General features: G+C 44.5%; 1 protein-coding gene across 1 annotated transcript in view; it reads left to right on the forward strand.

Moving 5' to 3' along the window:
* The first annotated feature begins 346 nt into the window (after positions 1-346).
* The window catches only part of LOC134064485 (protein bicaudal C homolog 1-like), a 50,819-nt gene continuing 35,730 nt past the window's right edge, over positions 347-15,435 (forward strand). The window contains exons 1-2 of the mRNA XM_062520410.1: positions 347-539; positions 10,393-10,439. Of these exons, the coding sequence (XP_062376394.1) occupies positions 347-539; positions 10,393-10,439 (240 nt within the window). The remainder of the gene's footprint in view (positions 540-10,392; positions 10,440-15,435) is intronic.

Consider the following 15,435-nt stretch of genomic DNA (forward strand, 5'->3'; position numbering starts at 1 on the left):
TGAACACTTAGTCACTGGATTGGATATTAGAGCTGGTAGGGAGGAGAGAGGGAGAGGGAGAGGGAGAGAGAGAGGCAGTGAACTTGACACGTAAAAACTTCAGTCTTCCAGTGTCTGGGTTTGGTAAAGAGAAGCGTAAAGGACGGAGGTTGATTTAAGTCGGCACATGATTGTGGAGACCGTGGGCTGCACCAGGAAACGGTAAACAACCCCTCAGCGTTTTATCATGATTCGCGAGTTGGTTTTCTGGGGAAATGAGTAAAGAACCTCGGCGCGGGTAAAACTTGGGATTAATCAGCAGTATCAGTTTGGAACACCGTGGCCGCAGGAATTGGTTGCACGCGCCATGGCCGCTCAGTGCGACACTTTGAACGGATACTTGCAGCACTCGGATCCTGGTTCCAACAGTGAGCGGAGTACAGACTCACCCTTACCCCTCTCGGAGGATGACTCTAGTGGGCCACTTTCTCCGCCAGACCCGGAGTGGACCGAGGAGAGGTTCCGTGTGGACCGCAAGAAACTTGAGATCATGCTTCTAGGTAACTTAGCTCACATCAGTAAATAGCCTACAATTATTAAGTGGAAATTGTATTTGACTGTTTTCCTTTGTCTGGAGTCGTACCCTCAAGTAGTCAGACAGTTCTGATGATGTGGCTCCTGGACGAAACACGTTGTTTCTGCAATAGGCTACAACATTTAAGATTAGGCCCAATAGAAGAAAATTCTATATAGGCTATTGTATTAGTTGTTGTATCAAGTCACACAGTATGCTGTAGAGACTCAACTTGTTGCCACAACTTAGACTGTGCACCATGCCAATTATTACCTTACAGGCTATATAATTTCAGATTGTCTAATGACAATTTCCCCCAAATTTATTCTGAAACTGTCACATGACCACATATTGACATTGGCTAATTTGAGATGTAGCCTAAATGTTACTTTTTAAAGTGACAAATGTTAAGCTACTATGTTGGTAGTAAGAAGTTCAACAGTGCTATACATGTTACAATGTGTTTATCAGTTGAGCTGTGTCCATGTTTTGCTTTAGGCTAGGGTATTGATAAACTTGCCAATTTTCAGGACTTAGCAAGCCAATGAGAAACAGTATTTCAGCAATTTCTTAGCACTTCATAGACATGTAATTGTGGCATTTCATGGTAGCTATAGTTTTTTCCACGGATAGATGAAATAGCACAGCTTGGTCGGCAGAGGTCACGATTGAACCCCGTTTTATCTGATTGTGAAGTTTCTGTAATTAGATCATCTCATACGTTCGCAGTTCTATTGTTTTGACTTTAGTCTATTCGAATCCATGTTATTCACCGGTTCACTCGTGTTCAAACAGACACAATCAAGATGTGAAAAATAATAGGGGCCCATCATGTGTCATGTGAAAAGTCTGTGGAAAATGTCAATAGAGACATTTGAACGCATGCTTATAATCATCCTTGAGGTGATGATAATTATGACAATGGAACTATGCATAGTTTAAAGCGTGATTTGCTAAAGACAAGGATGACACAATTGTACATTTTAAATGAACAAATTCTGTGGAATAAAAAAAAAAGCATGGGGACAGCTCAAGACCTCCATGGACCTGCTGGAAATCAGCCATGATTGCTACTGTAGATTCTGTCATTCAGGTGAAAATGTTCTAATTGAGGGAGTAATGGAGGGTCCTTTAGTGAGCTAATAGCCTATTAGTTGATACATCTGGCATGAGCGTTCCATTGTTGGTCTTTTAAGTATATGGAGTTGGTCATAGATAACTATCCCCTGGGGTTTTCAGTCTGCCTTCTCAATGCTGGACATTCCTCAAAGCTGCATGTAACCGTCGCCTTTTCCTGGACAACCACACAAGCAAAGGCCATCTTCCAGGCTCTGTTTGCCACGTCATGGCATCTGTGCGTCTGTGTGTGTGCACGTGTTTTGGTCCTCAGTCTAATGACAACTATAGCCTATTTTTGGCCATGGATAAACTCTCCATCCTATGGTTGTTTGTGGCGGCTGACCGGTAAGAAGGTTAGACGGACATGCTCCTGGTTAGTGGGCTTGTTTGGGCCCCTTCCTCCCCGCTGTCAAAGTGCAGATGGGGGTGAGTGACTGTTGCCAGTGAACCATGAAACACGGAGCGCCAGCATGAGTGAGCAGATCCTCATGATCAGTGCTCAGGGTGTCAGACGGCGGACGGAGGGGTTTGCGGAGGTTGCTCTCTGCCCTCTCTCATTTGGTATATATCAGCTGCCTAGCACCTCAGCCCCCTCCCTAGTCACTCTGCTTTGCCAGGCAGTCTAACATCTGGATGTGTTTTGATTGGCTCAAAAGCTGCTGTTGACATGGATTGGTGCATTTGTGGGTGGACCAGTTCAGCAGAGGCTGATAATGGATCTTTTGTGTGTGTGTGTGTGTGTGTGTGTGCGTTTCTCTCTCTTCTCTTCTCTTCTCTTCTCTCTCTCTCGCTCTCTCTCTCTCCCTCTCTTTCTCTCTTTCTCTGTGTATTTGTATGTGTGTGTATGTGTGTGTGTGTGTTTATATACTCTAAGTTTTATTGTACGTGACGGGCACATCTGGCCTCTTCTTCCTGTCCTGGAAGCTTGTGATGGGACGGACACAAGATGTGGTATTAAGTTAAGGTCACTCATCTTGTCCAATGATAACAGGTCTGCCTGCAGCCTGAACATTACATAAAACTGTTCTTGCAATAAAAAGACAAGCTCGAAAACTCAACAGAATAAAAACATCAGGAATTTATCACCAGGTCTGATTGCCATCGTGACTATTAGAGCTACATTCTTGTGTTTTCGATTAGGAGTCATTTTTTTGTGTGTTGGCAACAGCTGTTTCTCCACTTGCTTTCCTGGCGGAATTGTGTGGGTCTGAGCTGATTCAGTTAGTCAGAGCTTCATCAGTTTTCAAAAGTCTTTCTGTGTCTGATTTACTCATATTCACTTACACTCTCTCTTACACACACACACATTCCCACCCACACACACACAGAATGTAATGAAATCATTTAAAGGTCAACGGAAGAGCAGACAACCGTTTTTGCTGACTCAAATAAGTATATAAGTGACAGAATTCCTGTTGGTTGTATTAAACATCAGTTTGTGCTTAGTGAAAAGACCATATGATATGTTGCCTATTGCACCTACAAGCCTTTAGATTAATGGTTAATCACTAAATATTTCATTTGTACATACAGACCAGTAGACTATAGTGCTGTTTTGAATGTATTTCTGTAAAAATAACTGTGATTTCTGACCTAGTCCCATACTCGTGGCCAATATCTGAACAAGATGAGCCTGAGTGGGTGCCAGTGAGATGACTAGTGAGGAACAGGGGTCATGTGATCTGCTTAGGCTGAGGCAACATGCCAGCACTTCAAAGCTGTTCTAGTGATAAAGGATGAAGTTGTGTTTACGTTTAGTCCTTACAGACAGGAACAGTTGCCATTACTGAAAGGTTCATGGTGTTTCCCAGGAGAATGGCCCAATGCGTGGCAGATTCCTCTCACTCACAGGCTCTCATGGATTGTTGCTATAGAAACACAGATATGGAAGGGTTTCTGTGTGCATGAAGGAGAGAGATAAATCATATATGCTTATTCAGTGTTTTAGTCACAAGCTTCATAAACTATATATATATATATATTATATATATATATATATATATATATATGACTGTGTAGAGGACGCTGGTACAAAGAAAAGTTAGCACAAGGAGGAGAGGAGACAGCTGTGCTGTCATTGTGGGGCTGTCTTGTCTGCCGTATGACGCTACGCTGTGTGGCATCTCTAGCTCAGGGGAGCCAACAGCTCAGAGGAAGGAAACAGAAAGAGGGAGAGAGAGAGAGGGAGAGAAGAGAGAGAGAGAGGGAACAGAGAGCTTGCCACACACTTAGCTGCTTACACCACACATTCCTCTGGGTCGAGAGCACCATCAGGCTTTCTGGAGCTCCTATATAAGTGTGTGTGTGTGTGTGTGTGTGTGAGAGAGAGAGAGAGAGAGAGAGAGAGAGAGAGAGAATGGAGGAAGAGAGATGAAGGGAACCCTGGCCCTTATGAGACTGTAGTATTGGGGTGGGGTGGGGTGGGGTGGGGGCGTGGGGGGTAGGGGAAAGATGGATTGGCTGTTTGAAAGCTTGAATGTGTGTGTGTGTGTGTGTGTGTGTGTGTGTGTGTGTGTGTGTGTGTGTGTGTGTGTGTGTGTGTGTAAGTGCACAGGCACACATGTGTTGGGGGTTTACAGAAGTGCTTGACCCACTTCTGGTTGTAAAGTGGAGAAATGAATACCTGTTATTATACCCCGTGTGTATTTTTATACGCTGTCTTGGTACCCCTCTCAAAGTGCACATTTGCATTTTGGCTGGTTTTGCGGTTTGCCATTTCTATGTTTTCTTTCTGAGTAAGTGTGTGTGTGTAGGCTATACTGACTGTATATACCGTGCGTACATACTGGCCATGCATGTTCATTTTTAGAGGTTTTTGTACTCATTCTCCCTCATTTTATCCATTTCTTTTCACATGCTTCAGCTTTTTAATTGTAGAGTCTATTTTGTTGTTAACTTGCATCACAGATTCAGCTGCATGTTTTCTTAATTTACCATGACCGGTCATGCACATAGTAATGCCACTTGCTTTTTCCATGCAAGCTGCATGCTACACTGATATCAGTGACCTTGTATCGAGGCCCTAGGTGTTTTCACAGGAATATGAAGGCACAGAGTACCACTGGAAGCAAAAACCAAAGCACACAAACCCTCACTGTGCTTGTTTTGGTTTGGATTGCATGGTGTGTGTCTGTGTGTGTGTGTGTGTGTGCGGGTGGGGGGGGGGGGGGGGGGGGGGGATGGGTGGTATTTCGTTATTAACAAGCGTAATCCAATTAAAGCCCATTTCCCATCAGCCAAGCAGGACTTCCACTCCTGTGTGATGATGGGACGTGCTGATGGAAGATCTGGGAAGGGAACGAGTCTTTCTTGTCCGCACAGGATGTTTGTGTTTGAGAGTCGCGGATGTTAGCAGTGACTCTGTGTCTGGAGCGAGACCATTATCTGGAGCAGTGTGAACCAAGGGGAAATTCTATCCAGGTTTCAACGTCAGTGGTTTTAGATATCTTTGTGTAACATGCCTGCTGTGCAGAGGAAAAGAATGGAACATTTTTCTCTCATACAGGCTTCCCTCTGTGTGTGTGTGTGTGTGTGTGTGTGTCAAAGAAAGTGATATATAGTGAGTGAGTGTGTGTATTGTGAAAGTAAGATCTTTCAGTGATTTATTTAGTGCACACCTGTTGTGTGTCTGCACCTAGTGAAATGTAATGAACTACCAAAGCTAAGATAAAGCCTGACTATGGTTTCCAGTGTGGGTGTGGGGGTGTTATCTCTTGTGTCATGAAGGCACCAGAGACGCTTGTGAGGTTGGTGTATGCATTGGTCTTCAAGTTGTCTCAGAGGTTTGTAGTGGACCTTTTTACCCTTTTAAATGAAGAAAGGTATATTCGAGTCAGTCCTGTTTTCACAAGAGAACAGAGTAGTATATTCAGTCTGCTCTGTGTCTGCTGTGACAGGGTTGTGAGTTCACACTGGCCCTGGACCAAGCAAGTACATCAGGCTTCTTCAGATGACTTCCATGTTAATGCTACAGACTCAACACAGCGTACGGCCCAGTGGCTCAGATCGCAAATGTGTGTTTGATTTGATTACTGTGTGAGAGTGCAGCCTCTGTGTCTGTGTCAGTAATGAACTGTGATTATGAGTGGTTAAAGGCGAGATGGACAGAAAAAGAAAGAAAGGGAAAGAGAAAGAAAAGGGAAAGTCTTTGTAGGAAGGCGATAACATGTCAGATTGGTATATATACACAAAGCTGCCAGTCCTGTCGGCTTCTTAATGTCTGCAGCTGTCTGCCGTTTCTCCCCGCAAAGCTGGCTTAGCCGACTTTTCCCAAAGATCTGGCCGGGGTAGCCAGAATGCCGAAGCTCTCTCAGCGAGAGTGGGAGCGAGAAATGAGGTCAGTGCAGCGGGGTCTGGCACCACTGCAGCCCCCTGGCTGCTGCACGGGGGTGAGAGGATGCCCGTAGGAGCGTTTGGGGGAGCCTGTGAAACACATCTTCTGCGGAACTTCTCCTGAGCACAGTACCGTTACTCTTCTTGTGTTTGCGCGTGCAATGCAGGTTTTGGGTGACTGATAATCCTTCAATCTACCCTACACTTAATTATTCCAATTAGTTTTCCAGCATTTGTTATTGTTATGCTAGCCCTAATCGTTACACTATTTCATATGGAAGGACCGTAAGATTAGTTTATGTTCATTGGATATGCTTTTGACATAAAGGTAGGATAAGTCGTTTACAGTATGTTACTGGAAATGAAAGAATCCTTAGTTTTATGACCATGTCCTTCATACATATGATGCATATGACTGTCTTTATGATGTGTTTTTTACATACTTTTCAATGTAGCTTGTAATTTCAATGTAATTTTTGTCAATAACAGTTGAAATGTTTTTCACATTCTTCACAAGTTTGTGCACTTCTGAATTCATGAAAGCAATAGAATGTTAAACTGACATTAATCATTTCTAACATCCAGTGGTAAATCTTATCAGCTAAACTGGTGTCTGCAAGGAAATATTTTTTTTTCTCCAGAAATCAATTTTACCAATTGCAACATGTGTGCTCTCAATGAGTTTCTCAATACTGGCGTGTGCAACATTTCTCTCTCTCTCTCTGGAGTTGAGATTGGAAGTGCACTGTCCTGATCTAACCCACTCTCCACGGGTTGCACCTTTTCTGTGATGAGCTGGAACAGTTTCTACATCCTTTTTTGTGGACAAAATCATGAGATGAATGGCAAAAGCTTACCTGGAACATTCCAGAGATTGTGTGACCTTGTACGCTCTAGTGTGCAATGCATAAACAATAAAACTTCTAAAACTGACTACCAAATGCATTGGGCTTTAGCTACCTTCTGATGGTTATCATGTAAATGTATGCTCACAGAACAAACTCAGTTACTGTACCTCTCTGGACAACACAAGCTCTGTTAACAACAGCAGCAAACAGACATTTATCACAGTCCGGCTGTGTTATATGTAACCGGAGGGTTGCCGGTTCGATCCCCGACCAGTCCACATCTGAACTGCCCTTGAACAAGGCACCTAACCCCTCACTGCTCCCCGAGCGCCGCTGTATGAAGGCACCTCACTGCTCCGGCTTAGTGTGTGCTTCACCTCCCTGTGTGTTCACTGTGTGCTGTGTGTGTTCACTAATTCACGGATGGGATAAATGCAGAGACCAAATTTCTTGTATACACAAGTATACATGGCCAATAAGCCTGATTTGATTTGATTTGATTTGATTTGATTTGATTTAACCCGTGAAAAGAGATGGACACAACACATTATATGCTGTTGGCACAGACTGCAGCTTGAGAATCTTTTCTCTGTGTCAGGAAGACTTCCTGCAGCAAACTGCACACAAATGAATGGCCACATGACCAGACCAGTCTATTATTCTGCAGTATAGTCCAGTACTATAGCTTTTATGGTCTGAGCTGTTTGCATCATCAACTCAACAGGATATTGAAAGAGCACTTCAGGGATACAGGCTCATGCCAGCACCATTGGCGGCTGTTTCAGCTGTTGCTGGACTTGTCTCCTGGGTACCTCTAATCTGAAGAGGCTTTCAAACAACAACCAGCCAGTGGCTCTTGCTGAAAGCTGGTGTGAGCCAAATATGATGCTAAGTAACTCTGCAGTATTCATGCAGAAAGCTTGCCATCCTGGCTATAGCACAACGCCATATCGATGACTATCCTGGATTGGTCAAGCACTATGGGTTTACTTTTGGCTTGCAGGGTATGTCAACTTGCTATATTTCTGATTGAAAACTTGCCATCTCACTTAATGGAGGGTCGAGGGTGTGATGTGTTGAAAACATGTTTACGGCATCATGTGGTACTTGATTATGGACGTGTGTATTAATCAGACAATCCCTTTCTTTCCATTCCAGAGAGTAAGTTGTCGCCAAGTTGTATCTAATAGTCGAAATAAAGTTAAATGAAAGCCTGAGCGCTCTGTAGGTTTATATAAACCAGAGTCCCAAGGTAGCTGTAAAAGATGATTTTTTGCTGAGTCTATTGATTCAGATTTTTTAATGCAGCACATTGCTGCCATTTGGTCCGGAACTTGTGTTTGATTGCAGGCTCTGTTTCCAATCTGTCCTTTTGGCAGCGCACACGCATACCAGGATGGACGATATTTCGGACTTTGGGTTGATTTACAGTCACAGAAAGGTGATTTAGGATTTTGGATTCGTTTTGGTTAGGGTCAACCGCTCTGACCTCCACTGCTAAATCCCTGTTTTCACCACTGGCCATATGAGCTCAGAGTGTTTCTCACACACGGCTCACGTGAGGGGGATAAATCATTGTCCTCTGCTCTTATTCCCGACTAGCAGCTCTGTGACTGTGTGGAGTTGAGTGTGAAACAGTGTTGTGGTGTTCAGTGATTTTGTTTTCATCATCCTTCACTGTAGTTTGACCTATACACTGACAAGCAGAACAGGCTTGACCCCAGTTTAATGTAAAGGTCTCTCCAGAAGGCTGTGGTTTCCTGACTGCCTCTTCTGACCTATATGATGTGGTGTCCGTTGCTTTCCAGCACATGGCAAGGTCGGAGTCAAGGCTAACATTTTGAGATGTCCCAAAGCGAGTTTTGCACTGTTCAATAACTAGACGGTCCCATCGGGTAGTTGCTCAATTTTTGTATTGTGACAAAAAATATTCCTTTTGACAAATCAATTGAATGAAGACTGGAATACACACACACACACACACACACTACAACTTACCATTTTACCATGTTATTGTTCCTCCTCCTTGGAGCAGAGAATAAAAGTTATTAAATTTATGAGGCACATTCCTTCCTGTACATGGTGTATGCAGTCCATCATCCAGGACATCTGTACTGGCAGTGTGTGTGTGTGTGTGTGTGTGTGTGTGTGTGTGTGTGTGTGTGTGTGTGTGTGTGTGTGTGTGTGTGTGTGTGTGTGTGTGTGTGTGTGTGTGTGTGTGTGTGTGTGTGTGTGTGTGTGTGTGTGTGTGTGTGTGTGTGTGTGTGTGTGTGTGTGTGTGTGTGTGTGTGTGTGTGTGTGTGTGTGTGTGTGTGTGTGTGTGTGTGTGTGTGTGTGTGTGTGTGTGTGTGTATGTTCCTCCCCACTCGTCAAACACGTGGGACCGCTTAGTGCCTGTAGTGCCCCCCAGGCTTTGGCAGTCTGTCTGAGCTTTATCCACCGCGGCCGAGGAACGGGCGCAGACTTTTTTAATGGCCCTATCACACACTCACACCTCTCACGCGGCGTGCTAATCGCAGCGTAGCCATGATGGCCGCGGCCTTCCCCTTGCCTTGCTCACAAACACAAACAAACCTCAGTTCCTGTGTCTCGCTCCGCTGGATGCTGGTGGTCGGTTACAGTTCACCACTTATCTTGTGGTGAATTTATCGAGGTATATATGAACAATATATGTGTCTGAGTGTGCGATAACGTCTCAGGTTGCTCATGCCGTTTAAAAGGAGTCTGGGCACGCCGCCCAGGTAAACACTCAAACGGTAAAAAGCAGGGTATTGTCGGCAGGCATTCTCAGCAGATGGCTGAAAGTTTGAGCGTTTGGAATGGCGTTTGGTGATTTATAAGGTGTGTGTGAGAGAGAGACAGAGAGAGAGAGACAGAGAGTGTGGGCGAGAGAGACAGAGCGAGAGATGGAGAGAGGCAGAGAGAGACCCAGGAGTTGTAAATGGATGATCTCGTAAAGTGATATTTGGCAAAATATTTAAAAGAATATCTTTCAAAATGCCCTCAGTGCCTCAGCCCTCTGATTGACAGGCTCAGCACCCACATTTCATGTACAACTAAAAAAGTAAAACGTAAATGGCCACTGTACCATGTTCTGGTAATTCTTTACATGGACAGCGGTTGAAAGGAACACACTGCCCAGGAATTGGAGCTGTAGTGCCTTCTTATGTGTTTGCTAAGACTCCCTCCCTCTTAAATAAGGAATGCTGTGTTGACATTACTGATGCTCACCGGTGAAAACATCAGAGCTCAATTTTCATGTTTTCAATAAGAGAGGTGAGGAGATATCAAGCACCAAGGGAGGATTCAGTGTCCAAAAAATGTTATCAGTTCATCTCCATTATTTCTTCACCCTTGCCAACATTGCAATTTGTAGGACATTTGTGTGCATTTTTCTTCATGTCTGGCTTGTTATCCACGTCATCACAACTTTATCAAGAAGTATCTGTTGCCTAGCTGGTGTGTGTGTGTGTGTGTGTGTGCAATCACATATTTTATGACCTGTTCATAATGATGGACTGTGTCTTGATCTTTTTACAGCTGCCAGTGATGGAAGGATCAATGGAGGAGAAGACTTCTTTCAGAAGGTGAGTTTGCTTGATTGCGTGTGTATGTGAGTTAGTGCTGTAACAATTAATTGAATAATCATGTAGCTACACACTATGCAATTAATTGCCAGCTATTTTGGTAATAGATTTAATGGTTTGTGTATTTATTTAGTGAGAACACCTAAAATGGTCTTACTCTCTGATTTCAGCTTCACTTCCTGTGGATATGCACACACACACACATACACAGACACACAAACAGACACACACACACACAGACACACACACACACACACACACACACAAACTTAGACTTCCTCCTCTATAACAGTAGTGTATTTTTAGTGTGTGTGCGTGTGCATGTGCGTGTGCGCGTGCGTGTGCGCGTGCGTGTGCGTGTGCGTGTGCGTGTGTGTGTGTGTGTAGGTGTGCGTGTTTTATTTCTTAAATGGATAGGACCCTAGTTGGCTGCTTGACTGTATCCAGCCCTCGGCCTAATTAGAGCAGAAACAACATGCGGAGTGCGGACATTTACTTTTTACATTTCACATGGGAATGAGGTCACTGCAGCGGCATGTCATACAGAACACGCACCTCGAGCTCTGTGGAACCACACCTGTTTGTCCATAGTCTAAACTTTGCAGAGTCCTTTTCCATTAAGTGTGTCTGTGTGCGTTTCTGTGTGCGTTTCTGTGTGCGTTTCTGTGTGTGTGTGTGTGTGTGTGTGTGTGTGTGTGTGTGTGTGTGTGTGTGTGTGTTTGTGTCTGTGTGTGTGTGTGTGTGTCTGTGTGTCTGTGTGTGTGTCTGTTTGTGTGTCTGTGTGTGTCTCTGTATCTCGGTGTCTCCCTGTCTCTGTGTTTCTGTGTCTCTGTCTCCGTCTGTGTCTGTGTGAGTGAGAATGTACGCATGCATGGTCAGTTCTAACAGCTATTTGGCTAACGGTGAGTTTACTGTCATCACTTACTGTAGTCCTGAAACGCCGTATGAACTCCTACATGAAAAGCAGCAATGTGACTGGGGTGGTGGACTATTTAGGGATTGTTATGGGGACATGGCACGAATATGCGTAACTCATACCCACAATACCTAAATAAAATGTCAGAACACTGGAGATGTTTGACAAGGTGTGGACTAACACCCGGAGGGCATGGACAAGACTTTCTTTTTACCAAATGTTCCAAAGGGCCCTGTGTATAGACTCCTTCTTGCTTGTTTTACAATACTCTTAGCAGCCCAGTGTTCCATCATTCTTTTTTTTTTCTTTTTTTTCCCCCCATCATTCAAAATGGAGGTCTGATAAACATTTGTATCTTGGTGTTGACACGGTAACTGGCATGGGAGTGGGCGTAGTAGCTATGGGATCTGCATAGAACGCACATGTAACGTTTCCTAAAGTTTTACAGATTTACAGTGCAGTTTAATCTGATGGCATGCCTATGATATCTTGGTCACACACACACACACACACACACACGCACACACAGAAAGGCAGACAGACTCTCTCTTTCTCTCTCTCTTTCTCTCTCTCTTTCTCTCTCTCGCTCTTTCTCTCTCTCTCACACACACACACACACACACACACACACACACACACTTGATACAGAGCCACACACACAGCACCACAGGCTGAAGTGATCTGGCCATAATGTCTTTGTTTTGGGCTCCATAGAGTACATTATGTGGGTGTGTATCCCAGAGCACTGGGCTTCTCCAAACAGCGCTCCCAGTGTCTCACTCACTGTCTGCGCGTCTTCCGCTCCGGCCAGTGATGTCACCAACCTCTCTCTCTCTCCCTCTCTTCCTCCCTCTCTCCCTCCCTTCTCTGATCCTTTCCTCCTTCCTCTGTGTTATTCCCTGTCTGTGTTTTTTTTTTATTTTTTTAAATCCTTTGCTTCATCGGTCAGCCTTCATCTAATAACATAAACACACTCTTGTGTCTTGTTTACTCTTTTCCATCTTTCTTAGTTCCTTCTGTTTCTCTGTCTTGTTGGTTCTGGCAACCTGGCACTAGATTGGATAGTTGGATAGAGTGCCTGTTTTTGGCTGTGGTGTACATCGTTGCTGCTGTTTGAATTTTTTACAGTGTGTGAAGCAGTTGCTGGGACGTGTTTATCTAGTCCTGGGTAGCTGGGTGTCTAACCAAGTGCACCGGTGCAGAGTGTGTGTGTGTGTGTGTGTGGGCGTGGGCGTGTTTGTGAGTGTTTGTGTGGGTGTGTGTGTGTGCTGTGTGTGTGCACGTGGCCAAGCACTCAGCTGCACACCAGTAAACAAGTCGGTGACGTTTAAAAGCAGTTGGGATATAAAATGCGCCACGGGTGAATACGCGTCTGCAAAAGGATCATGCTGGTGTTGCCAGCTCCTTTTCACTTCAGCAGGTGTTGGGGGAGAACACAGCTGCCATGTCATGCGCCACTCAGAAAACCCACAGAGGGAGAGATGGAGATGAGAAAAGAGAGGAAAAGATGGAGAGGAGAAGAAAAGAAAGAGTGAGGAAGAGATGGAGAGGAGAGGAGAGAGGGAGAGATGGAGAGGAGAAGGAAAGAAAGAGTGAGGGAGAGAGGAAGAGATGGAGACGAGAAGAGAGAGGGAGAGATGGAGAGGAGAAGGAAAGAAAGAGTGAGGGAGAGAGGAAGAGATGGAGACGAGAAGAGAGAGGGAGAGATGGAGAGGAGAGGGAAAGGAAGAGTGAGGGAGAGAAGAAGAGATGGAGACGAGAAGAGAGACGGAGAGAGGGAGAGATGGAGACGAGAAGAAAAGAAAGAGTGAGGGAGAGAGGAAGAGATGGAGAGGAGAATTAAGAGAGAGGGACAGACAGAGAGACGGAGACAGAGCGAGATATGTCCTCTTAAGATAATTGACTGTCTTCATAAGTTGGCTCATGGACTTTAATGCGTTAATGATTTCCACATGCTCTGTGGTAGTGTACAGCAGTTTGATGTTGACGTCTGTGTTCTCGCACGGGAGCCTGTGGATGTTGGAGGAGTTCTCGTCCGTGACGAGAGAAACAACATCAGGTCTGGGCCAGCTCTGAGGCCTGTGATGTCCACCGCGGTAGACGAGTTGGACATCTCTCTCTCTCTCTCTCTCTCTCTCTCTCTCTCTCCCTCTCTCTCTGTCTATCTCCAAGCTCTGTGTGCTCTGAGACTTATGATGTCCACCGCGGTAGACGAGTTGGACATTCTCTCTCTCTCTCTCTGTCTATCTCCAAGCTCTGTCCTCTTACCCCCATTCTCTCCTTCTCTCCCCCTCTCCCCTCTTCCTCTCTGTCATCCTCCTCTCTCCTCCTGTCCTCCCACGCGTTCTCTTTTCCTCCCTGCTCCCTTCAAAGGGTCCTCAGCTGAGTCAACACAGGAAGGGAGAAGCATATCCCCTTTGCTTCTGGGGTGATTATTGCAGTTTCTTACACACACACACACACACACGCACACACACACACACACACGCACACGCACGCACGCACGCTCACACACACAGACACACACACACACACACACACACACACACACACACACACACACACACACACACACACACACACACACACACTGAACATAGCACAAACATACTGAACATAACAAACACAGAGCCATACACAGACATACTAAGATACACACACACACACACACCACATACAGTACACAGTACACACACACACACACACACACACACACACACACACACACACCACATCCAGTACACAGTAGACACACACACACACACTGATTGTAAACATGGTACATTTTGCCATGTTTGAGACGCATCTTGAAAAAGATTCAATTAATTCTTTCTCCTAAATCTACATACGAGAATCCAATATTACACAAAAAATCAGGTGGTTTGTAAAACACTACATACTGTAGTGGATGGATGTCCTTCTGTAAGCTTCTCTCATCTCCACAAAGGAACTGGGTGCTGCAGAATTGTTCTTGTATCCTTCCCCAGATCTGTGTCATGCAATCCTGTCTCGCAGCTCTACGCACAACCTCGTGGCTTGGTTTTCACTCTGACATACACCATCAACTGTAAGACCTTACATACACAGACATGGGCCACCTAATAATCTCCAATGAATTCATTTAGGCACAGGTGGTCTCCAGTCAAGTTGTAGAAGCATCTCAGTGACCATCGATAGAAGTAGGATGCACAAGAGCTTGATTGCAAGTGGCTTAACAAGGGTGTGAATACTTATGTAAATGGGATATTTCAGTCTTTTATTTTTTATATAAATTGACAAAGCACTCAAAACAACTGTTTTTGTGCAGTATTGGAGCATTGTGGCACTGTACGTAAACACAGACATGCACAGATCTACAGTACATATCCATGCATGCACACCAGTAACAACACCTAACTGAGAAATAGCTAGCTTTAACTGAGCTAAATGCAGAGGTTTGGTTCATGTTTAGGCTATGGCGTCAAACTGGTGAATTACAGGCCTTGTACAATTTTACCACATACGGTCCAAACGTATTCATGTGTTAATAGCCTATAGCCTACTCAATTGATTTTAATATGAGGTGAAGTTTCACGTTTTGAGATTCACAAGGAATTAAAACTAGATGAATGAAGGTAACTATTAAGCTACCAAACTGTGAGTGCTTATTCTTAGAGAAGAATTTCCAACTGGCCTATTAGTTTGCTGTTTGACCCTTTTCTGCTTTGGATTCATTTTGTTTTTCCGCTTGAGAAACGGTTAAAGAATGCCGCCCGGTGCCTGCAGAAAGCTGCTGGACAGAGAATGTTGTCATTAAATGTAGCCACGTGTGGAAAGCTGCATGTTGTTATAGAATGTTGGGGCATCGACTCTAATCATGACATCAACAGCGCAAAGGGGAAACAAGACATCAAGGGGACAGTGAAATCAGGCCTTGGTTTTTAAGCCTCTGGCATCTCCGTCTAGCTTAACACTGTTTAAAAGTGTTAATTAAGTTTGTTGCGATTCATTGATTCGAAATAGTTCTCTCAAATGATGTGTGATTCATTAAGAAGATCATCATTATCCACACACACACACACACACACACACACGTAATCA

The sequence above is a fragment of the Sardina pilchardus genome, chromosome 18 (genome assembly GCF_963854185.1).
Source record: "Sardina pilchardus chromosome 18, fSarPil1.1, whole genome shotgun sequence".
Lineage (NCBI taxonomy): Eukaryota > Metazoa > Chordata > Actinopteri > Clupeiformes > Clupeidae > Sardina > Sardina pilchardus.